Consider the following 10,000-nt stretch of genomic DNA (forward strand, 5'->3'; position numbering starts at 1 on the left):
GACCCTAAATTGATTTATATTCCTGTGTCCTATTTGATCAATAACAAGAGCCAGCTAAATTGACATATCAACAAACAATAGATATCACCTAAAATAATTCCATTACCTGAAGCTGACAGATGACAGATATTTCATTACCTGGAACAACTCCATTCGTGGCTATGGCACTCATAGAAATGGCTGTTAACATTGTCTAATGTCACAAAATGAAAATCACTTTTAATTTAACCTTGAAGTAATGAGCCTTTATGTAACAAAAATATTTGTCCTTAGGATGCATAATAAACAAAATCCTTGATCTGACCTACCGCTGTAGCTTACAATTAAATTAAATGCTTGGAAAAGAACTGCTACTGAACAAAACCCCAGCTGATATGGCAAAGGATTTGGTTCATATGTGGCCATTTTGTCAAATCGGGTTCTACTATATTAAGTAAAATAAAGTAACCAATACAAAGTGGTATCCAAATCTGATGATCATTATTAATTTTATAGACTGAATTAATTAAGGGACCTTAGACAAATCACTTTTTATGGTGGTCAGATTCCCCTGCCTCTTCATATCAGGATGTCATTGAAGATAAGTGGAAATGATTTATAGGTGGTATGGTATTGAAGATTGTGGGGTGGGGGGACAAATGTGAAACAGGGTTAAACACCTACACTCTACCAGACTGGTATCTTCTGCAAGGGTTTTTTTGTAGATACTCACACAACAGCAACAGATAAACACAATTAAGAATGCTTGTAGGATTCCTGCCACACCAACTATCCACGATAAACGTATAAACAGGATCACACCAAAGATGTTCTGAATCGTGGGGAGATACACTCCCATAAGGGTGCCCATTTTGGTTCCCTTGAATTTAAATTAAACAAAGAGAAAGAAACATTTATATGTAACACAATGAGAAGAAAATAACTTGATTTTGATTACAAAAAAGGAATACAGTTAAACTTCAATAAGGTGCTTCACACAGTCCCACTTAGGTTGCTATGGTAGCACAAATTCAAAACAAAAATGGCACCCAGCAGTTTTCTTACTTTTCTGAAAATTTGCAAACTTAAAACAAAAATCTGAAGAAAGTACTTTTATTCGCTGAAAGTTTCAAGTCAAAGAAAATTTAATGAATAATAATTAAAAGACTAAATCTCACAGGGATCAAAGTCTCGAAAAAAAAACAAATGAATGATTCACGTGTCACATACAACTCAAGAATCACGCTTCACATGGTTTGAAATTTTGGACTCACGCTCCTCTTTACAGAAAGTTTCACGTGTTGGTATTAACTGTGGATAAAGACAATATTTTAATCCCTAGTTACATAGTTAAGAATTACTGGACAAGTCCAATAAACACGTCAACTCTTAAAACTGCAAGAGAAGCAATTTGTAAAATTTTAAAACGCCGAACGCTCATGAATGTGCTTAAATATGTAAGCTTAAAATTAGCAGCCACAATTAGCAAGATAAATGCAACACACAAAATTTTCCACCGGTGTGCATGTCTTAAGCTTCTTAGTTTTATAAAAGGAAAAAGACTTAAGATTGCACAACAAATGAGCTTAAATAATTCAGGACCTTTAACTTAGATTAATTTGCATACAAAAACAGAAAACCATCGATCACTCGAACGTACGTCCAGCCCTAATTCAAATTCAACCACTTGTTTTCCCTTTATACCTGGGAAGCTTTTGTTTCTTTCGCTTCTCCCTCGTCGTCCACTTCCTTCGGAAAGGCCACAGCTTCGTATCTTGATAAACTCTCAAGGAGCGTCGAAATCCTCGGTGTCTTATGGATTTCATCCTGAACAATACACAGATTTGAGCGGATTAAAATGAACAGTTCACTTTGTACAATTAAAAACAGGGTAAAATAACCAGAAATTTATAGAACACAAATATCGCAAAAATCAAAAACCACCTCACCTCGTACAATGCTAAATTTCCCGCCTTTCCAGACACAAGAAATGCTTTGTTGCTCTCGTTTGATTTTTTTTCAGGAGCTGACGACGAAAGAGTTTCAGTCGGTTACTACAACCTTAACGCAGAAATAATTCCCCTTGAGTTTAGTTTCCCTTTTAAAAGTTGAAACACATACACTAGTCGAGTACCCAAAACAGATGAAGCGTAAAAATAATTTTTTATCGCACGTGGTCTCCCTAACTTTGCGAGGAAAAGAGTCACTTGAGCTACATGACTTACATGGTTGGATGATTTTCACTTCAATATCTGTTGACAGATTCACTCGTCTGTAAGTTTCCACGCCTTGTTTAGATCCTTCGGCTTCAGCAGCTTGGGTAACTTTGAAACGATTTTCAGACATATTTCAGAAACAATCGATGAAAAGAAAAAGCAACTCTGTGTGTCGGTCTGTGTTTACCGTTGTGAGCCTTGGGGGGTGGGGTAACATAAACAGGTGCACGGCCAATGAAGACCAATGAAGACTTGATTGACACTTGATTACAATTTCTAATTCACTTTCCCTCAAGAGAGTCAATAGCTATGTATTTATTTGGGCCAGGATGCCGCCTACATGTACGTCAAGACGGCCACGACGATGAAATTCTAAAGCGCACTTATTACCGTTAACAGTTTTCAGAGTGGTTCTTCACATCCTCATTATCCTGAGTAGAAATATGCTGGCCAAGGCTTTCCCACACACCATTACTTAGATCTTTGAGTGTAAAGGTCTTAGACTGTGCATATTCACAGGTACTAGAGCAAATACTGTAGTCTTTATACAGACTGAAACTGTAAGATGTTGACTTATCCAGCGGATAAAGTTATCCGATCTTTCAACAACTGGAGTTTGTCCTGTGTGTAAACCAGATTTGCAACTAGCAATAAAATCCTGCCTCCTCAAAAAAGTCAAAGATATTACCGCATTCGCAGTACCAAGTGCTCTTCAAGTTAAAGACAAATGGTTTTGCTAACATAATGTGACATCACGGAAGAAAGTTCGGTAGTATCGAAAACGAAGCACCCAAAAGATCGAAAACTAAGCACCCTAAGTCGAAAACGAAGCACGCAAAATTCGAAAACGAAGCATCCTATTTTATATTGGAAGATCGCTTTGAACAGATGCAAAAACCAAAGTTCTTAATGTTGAGTAGAATAAAAATAAACTTTTTACTAAAGAAGCGTTTTGTTCTTCGTTTATGTTTCTCACTATGTCCTTTTGCATTGGGGGGGGGGGGGGGGGGTTATGATGGAAAATATCATATCAAGGACTTTTCAGTTCCTGTGTCTGACGCATTGACCATGGCGCATTGCCCAATACCTCATTTTAGCTTCTTCTTTTCGAGTGATTGCATTGGTTGCAGTGGGTCTAGTGCTAGTGAAGCCTTATTAGAGATAGGGATGTTGTCAGTAGGTAGGGAGCTTTGAGGTTCAAAAACAGTTCTGTTAGCATCAGGAAGGTCCTCACTCTCACAAGGCAGTGGCCAGGAACTCAAGGAGAGCGCATGAAATATTTGATATCAGGAATTTTGAGCAGAACTAATGCCTGATAACCTCTTATAATGCAAATCCCATTCACACCAAGGACTCTATCTCCCATTCACAGTAACAAAATCCCAGTTGCCAGTGATCAAATCTCATTTTCCCACCCAAACATCAGGTCAATCCCAGCTCCCATGCATTTTATCCCTTCATGACCCTCATTTAATACAATACAGCGACGGGTGGTTTTCTTTCTGTTTTCACACTACAACTTTGAGCGGGATTGGTACACAACGTTCCCCAGTGGAGGGGGGTGCTCAGGGGGGAGGGGTAAAAAGGTTGTCAATGGAAGCAATCCTTTAAAAATTGTCTGTAGGAATTTTTTTTTTTTTTTTTTTTTTGGGGGGGGGGGGGGGGTGGAAGGGGGATTCTCACCGCCCCCCTCTCCGGTTATTTCCAATGGTCCGTCCCAAAGTTAAAAGAAAGCCGAATTGTTTCTCATCGGGTCCACAAGGGGATACCAGCTGTGATAGTATAATAGGGTGTACCAAATTGAATACGCCCTCAACTTCCTCGAAGGGATCGAAAGTCGTTCAACGGGTTATAAATCACAGAATGCAGCAAAACCAACAGTAACACACGACATTTATCTCAACGAAAAACCCAATTAAGAATGGTGCTACACTTTATTCTCAGTTCAATTAAGTTTACTTGTACATCGTCCAGATTACTACCTCATTATCACAGCTCGATATTGCATTGATTATGAAGTACTCGTATTGAAACATGTATCAAAAGGAGACTGGGAGGATTCCATGGCATTCTCCTTCCTTCTTTTTCCGTGCTTAGATGAGCACAACAATTCAGTTTAAAACTTGCTATTCTACGCACAGGCACCGTAAAATACTTCATGGCAGCCGTGTACGAAATCATTCTCTTCACACATGGAAACTGAAGTAAGAAATTAATGTTGGCATCTTGCCATTTACCTATAGGGCGAACATTAATAACAAAATATATCATCTACAACTTCCTAAATTATTTGCGCCAATTAACTTATTCTAATCCAAGTTGTTCAAAACAAGATAAGACCATGCTTCGAAAAACTCAGCTTCGATTCATGTCCACAATGAAAGTCTGCAATTTTAAGATCCGAACAATCTTTTCAGTGGAAGTCTTTACAAAGCCGAGTGCTTCTTAATAAAGTTGATCAACCCATTGGTGGAAGAATCATGTGATGTCACTGGGCCTGGAGCTTCTAGTTCTGGTTGAATTGCTTTAGCCAGCTGTTTGCCTAATTCCACGCTGCGAAAAAAGGACCACCGGAGTGATAAGATAAAGCCTTTACTCTTCGAGCATAACTGCTTGCTTTTCGTCGTCTCGATTAAGTTACACTTACGCTTATAAAATCTCTCCTCCAGTGAAAAAATCTTTGTAAAATTAAAGCAAATTTTCAAGTGAGTGGCTTGGAAGTCTCAAAGCCTTTTGGTATACTCGACAAAGTACCAAAGCGTACAAACCAATTAAGACCAATACCTCCTAACTACAGGGCGACGCAATACGCTGCTCTCGGATTGTGCAAAAATGTCTCACGCAGCAGTTTCTAACTAATCCAGCATTTAACGAGATTCCACGATTTGCATACTTCAGCATTTCTACGCTTGGTGGTTGGTTTAAATATCTTGCACCACAATCTCGGCCAATCAGAGAAAACAACCAAAACCAACTGTGATTTGCTCGCAGTACGCGATTTCCCGCGCTTTGGACGGGGTTGCATCTGTCACTTTCATTGCCCGTTATTACTTGCCAATCATTGAAATCTTTGGCTAAATTTGTTTCAAGGACCGCCCCTCATTGACAACAGCTATGGAGCAAAACCAACCATTGTACTTACCCCCACTGGTCATAAGAATTTATGTCCCAGACAACGCCTTGGCAAAATATCTTGTGTTCATACATAGCTAAACAACAGTAACACAAACAAAGAAAAAGAGAACGTGGATGAGGATTGTCACAAATCTTATTTTATCCGTTCCTAGTGACGATTTTGGAAAACGCCACGAAGTGCCCCTTGCTCTTCTCCTCAATTTCAAAATCACTCGCTTCTGGAAATATTGACAATCAACGCCACAGAGTGTCCCCTAAACTATGATCTTTTAGTCAAGACAAACAGCGGCATTTTCCCGCGCCAAAAAATAACCCTAACCCTCACAAGTATTTCATAGCTAGAAATAGGTAGCAAATGCTTAGACCTTAAGGAACACTTCGCGTTGGACACTTGAATTCGACTAAGATGAATAAATGTTGCGTCCTCAGAAAGACCTTACACACCTGGTGAAGTTATGTCTCTTATCACCAAACAACAAGAAAACAGCGTTTTTGACCTTAGCTGCATCACAGCATTTCGGACAAAGCGATGCTTCAAAAAAGATAACGTAAAGCTCTTGTTTTTCTTTTGTACCATGTTTCTTTGTTACTATATAAGGGCGCGTTCGATTGACCCTATTCTGGAATAAGAATACGTGGAGTGATGATTAAAATGGTATGTTTGGCGCGTTTCAAAGCAGCAAGGATAATAAAAATATGTTTAAAATAGCATTTTAGCAGATGCTTGACAATTTTAATGTGAATCTCCGTAAACACGAAGGATTTCTAACTTATATTCCTTGTATTCCTATTCCAAAATACGGTCAATCGAACGCACCCTAAATTTCTATTATGATGTAATAAAGAGCTGGGATGCCGCAATGGTGAAAGCTCTCGCCTCCCGCCAATGATGTGGCCCGGGTTCGATTCCCAGATTTGGCGTCAAATGTGGGTTGAGTTCGTTGGTTCTCTACTGTTATGAGAGGTTTTCCTTCCTCAAAAACCAATATCCGATTATTTAATGAGTTGATTTGCTTTGATTTCTTTACAGTGTCCTAAATTAGTGCTCCAGCGCTAAATAAAGTTGACACAAAACAAAGTTCATAGTTATTTATCAAGAGGTCTCCAAATTCCTCAGATTGAGATGTAAGTTACGACGACCACTGTTCTCAAACAAACAAAAAAAACCTCACCGATTAAAGCACCCAATATGAAGGGAGTCAGTTTTTGAAACATAATGGAGTTAGTTGGCTTATTTCCAGCAAAAACCTGTGATGGAAAGAAAAGGTCAAATAGTTACATACCCATCAGTGCAGGGACAGAGATTTGCAGAAAATGTTTTCGTCACAAGCATTCCTGAAACACCTTATTCGCAGGCTATGCCCCGAATTCAATGTTTGCGCAATTTAGCATTTCTTCAACATGATTGGTGGCCCAACGGAATCTGTTTACATATGGCTCGTGCAGTCTATGCATCAACATCATTCTCACGAACACAACCCTTGACATCAATAATGTGTTAACTTAAAACAAGATGGCCGTCACAAGATATATTTGTTCAACAAGGGATTTAATTTACCTTATGAGGTAAAATTTTTTCCAGTGTTGCTCCGGTCTTTCCACTCTTCTCGAGCTCAGCTCGGGCCTCCTCTGCTGTCTTGCCTTTCATCAATGCCTCAGGTTGGGCCAAGAAGTTGGCCAAAAGGATCTGAAAAAAATAGCAAATATTGGTCGTATGCTCAGGAAATTTTAGCTGCTTTGGTGGTGTCCTCACACAAAGAATAGAAATAGCAGACTGTAATCACCACACCACATGGACACGCTACGTCACATTGTATTTTAAGTTGTATTTGTCTTTTTCCCAAACCCAGACACCTTTCCTTTTCCTCGTGTAATGAAGAAAAGAAACATTTACCATTGTGTATGTCTTTATGGTTTGTCCATCATATTAAAGAAAGCCATCAAGTAGTAGAAGCCTACACATCACAGACTGCCTTCAGTTCCCCTTTTCCCTTGAAATACGAGGAGTACAGCGTTAAGCAAGAGCAAAAGATCTTATTCGCTTATACCTAATTTTTTCATAGTGCAGTTCCTCTGGCGATACATAAGAGATCTAATCCTTGGTCATTTTAAGGAGAGGGCGTGGGCATAAATATGTCCACCTTTGGAAAGAACTAAATGGTTGAATGAAGCAGAAATGACTGAAATCTCCTCCTCTTCCATTCGTATACAATCAAACTATTAGACAAGCGTTTAAGTCAGCATTTTATTTTGTTTCTGTGAAAAAGACGGCAGCATTATCTGTAGAATGCTCTGTCTAATAAGCAAGAATGACCTGGCCGGAATAAAAAACGCTAGCAAAATTAAGTGAAAAAGGAATTAAATATAATAAATGGGTACACCAGGAATCATATAATGAAACTAGATATCGAAAGAAAAGTAAAAATGACAAAGAGATAAAGAAGTTTCCACTGAGCCAATCTGTCACAACCGCAAACGACCTAAAGCATTCTGAAACTCTGAACGTCATTGCACATTTTGCTTAGATTTCATGTTTGGAGGCAACTTTACGATTGTGAAAGTTCAATATTATCATGCAGTAGCCCTCTTTACAGTTGTATGCTTAGTTACTGGGCCTTTAAATGAAAGTAAGGCTGGTGTTGATTTTGTTATGATACTGACGTCCCTCATTTTCTTATGTTAATGATGTTGTTGTCATGCTAATTAGTAAGAATTTACATAAGAAAAGCAGTGAAGTTTCTGCCCAAAAAAGGTGAATTCCAGTCTCACTTTTATTCATAGGCCAGGTAACTAAGCAACCAACTGTAAATTGGTCTATTAGTAATGTTTCATCTTTATATATAAGATCATTTTTTCGTTCTCCACTTTGCCAAACAAGCAAAAGACACCTTTAACGTTGTTCAAAAGAACAGCATATACCCATTGGGTAAATTGCTATCCATAGGAAAAGCGCTTTTAAAATCAATTGAGTTCACCTCTTAAGTGATTTATCAAGTTGACAGGGGTATGCACCCTTTCCAACTGCTGGGACCCTGGTTTGCAAGCGGTTGGCATTACAATCACAATGAGTGATGTAAGGAAAAACATCGCAGTTTATTAGTTGGAAATTCCCGGGCAACTTTCGCCTACACGTGTCTTTGCGGGGGCATGGGAGTTTCCGTCGTTAGTATCATTTACCGTATGATGGATTCCACCCGCAATGGGATTATGAGTCTCAACTGGTGCCAAAAAGTCCGCTGGGATCAACTTGGTACCTGCGTAGAGACATAAGAGGAAAAAGGGTTGTCACTTTGTTCGAAAACGACAATAATACAATGGACACCCAAAAAGACAGCCACAAAAATAGTCTGAGCTAAAATTAGGGTCCTAACAGTACGAGCAGTACGCATTTTTGTGCTTTTGTGTCATTATGCTGCAAAAGATCTAGAGGAATGTGAAGTCTTGATTTTATAAGGAAAGCACATAAATTAATCACACCAGACCGGAACACAACACCGGGAACTCCGTGACCTGCTCTTTTCGATCAGTTTGAGGGATCTTTAACGTCCCACAGAGGTTTTTGAACTTGTTTGCCCTTTGTGGTAGAATAATGACCGTCCGGTTTTGATACCAAAGACATTAATTCGTCCTGCAGACGTCATCTTATTCGTCTTTTGCAACCATGAGAGTAACAACATGAGACGCACTTATCCCTCCGGCACGAACCTTGGCTACGATTTACAGTGAGTCTGTATTAAAATTTCGTCGCTTTGGTTCGTCTTGGAAGACGTACTAAATCAGATAGTTTGCCTAGGCGTATAAGGTGTCTTGTTAGACTCTCTTACACTAAGTGGACTGCACAGACGTGCTGAAAATCTTTATCCGATTTCGGCCGGGACAAATCTCTAGAATTAGACTGCGAGAAGTCTCTCTTTTGCTCTAAAATCGTTGAAACGAACGCGTAGGTTGAACTTTCAAAATGGTTGAAGCTGCTGGTCGCAAATATTGCGGGCGTTGATGAGCGCCTGCGGTACTTGCAACCCGCAGCTTCAGCCATTTTGCAAGTTCAACGTACGCGTTTGTTTCAACGATTGTAGAGCAAAAGAGAGACTTCTCGCAGTCTACTCTAGAATAAATTGCGCTAAATCTCAAGCTAAAGATAAAGAGGAAGAAGGAATTGCCTTACCCTGAGGTGAAGGGGAAGAGTGACAATGACCAACTGAGTTAATTGAGGTCATTCACCTCTGTTTTTACACCTCTGCTTTTATTGTTATAGAATAACTAAATGTAACAAAGGCATGGTGCCAAAGGTATGGGGCGCCATTAAGCATCGGACGGCAAAGGCAACGAGATCGCCATCTCAGAATTATATTTTCTCGTGATTGTAACATGTTCAGTTTGAGACTAATTCAACCCATTTTTTTCAACAACCTTTCCTTTTTAACCCTTTTAAAAGTGTGCTAGTTACCCAAGTGCGAAACTGCATGGTGTGCTTACATTACCGATTGGATGAAGAATGCGCTATCCTCACGGGCTGTCGTTCAGTAAGCTCAGGAGTCTACTTCCCACTCAAAATATCAAATGTTCCGTAAAAGTTTTTAAGGCTTATGATCTCTGACTCCAATTAAATTTAACGGTATTCGAACAAGCTTATTATATATCATTATGTACCTTATTGAATTCTATGAATT

General features: G+C 39.2%; 2 protein-coding genes across 4 annotated transcripts in view; both read right to left on the reverse strand.

Moving 5' to 3' along the window:
• Window positions 1-3,045, reverse strand: part of LOC137991905 (solute carrier family 12 member 4-like) — a 26,628-nt gene extending 23,583 nt beyond the window's left edge. Inside the window, exons 1-5 of one of the 3 annotated variants that reach the window (XM_068836939.1) lie at window positions 2,196-3,045; window positions 1,929-2,005; window positions 1,684-1,806; window positions 713-859; window positions 139-193 (exon numbers count right to left, since the gene is read on the reverse strand). In XM_068836939.1, coding sequence (XP_068693040.1) covers window positions 139-193; window positions 713-859; window positions 1,684-1,806; window positions 1,929-2,005; window positions 2,196-2,325 — 532 coding nt within the window. In that variant the 5' untranslated portion in view covers window positions 2,326-3,045. The remainder of the gene's footprint in view (window positions 1-138; window positions 194-712; window positions 860-1,683; window positions 1,807-1,928; window positions 2,006-2,195) is intronic. The other 2 variants (XM_068836934.1, XM_068836931.1) reach the window with 2 other exon arrangements.
• Window positions 3,046-4,110: 1,065 nt separating this feature from the next.
• LOC137991952 (glucose-6-phosphate isomerase-like) overlaps window positions 4,111-10,000 on the reverse strand; it is a 20,064-nt gene continuing 14,174 nt past the window's right edge. Inside the window, exons 18-22 of the mRNA XM_068836978.1 lie at window positions 8,508-8,584; window positions 6,889-7,017; window positions 6,503-6,578; window positions 5,338-5,404; window positions 4,111-4,748 (exon numbers count right to left, since the gene is read on the reverse strand). Of these exons, the coding sequence (XP_068693079.1) occupies window positions 4,622-4,748; window positions 5,338-5,404; window positions 6,503-6,578; window positions 6,889-7,017; window positions 8,508-8,584 (476 nt within the window). The 3' untranslated portion in view covers window positions 4,111-4,621. The remainder of the gene's footprint in view (window positions 4,749-5,337; window positions 5,405-6,502; window positions 6,579-6,888; window positions 7,018-8,507; window positions 8,585-10,000) is intronic.

Source organism: Montipora foliosa, chromosome 1, assembly GCF_036669935.1.
Source record: "Montipora foliosa isolate CH-2021 chromosome 1, ASM3666993v2, whole genome shotgun sequence".
Classification (NCBI taxonomy): domain Eukaryota; kingdom Metazoa; phylum Cnidaria; class Anthozoa; order Scleractinia; family Acroporidae; genus Montipora; species Montipora foliosa.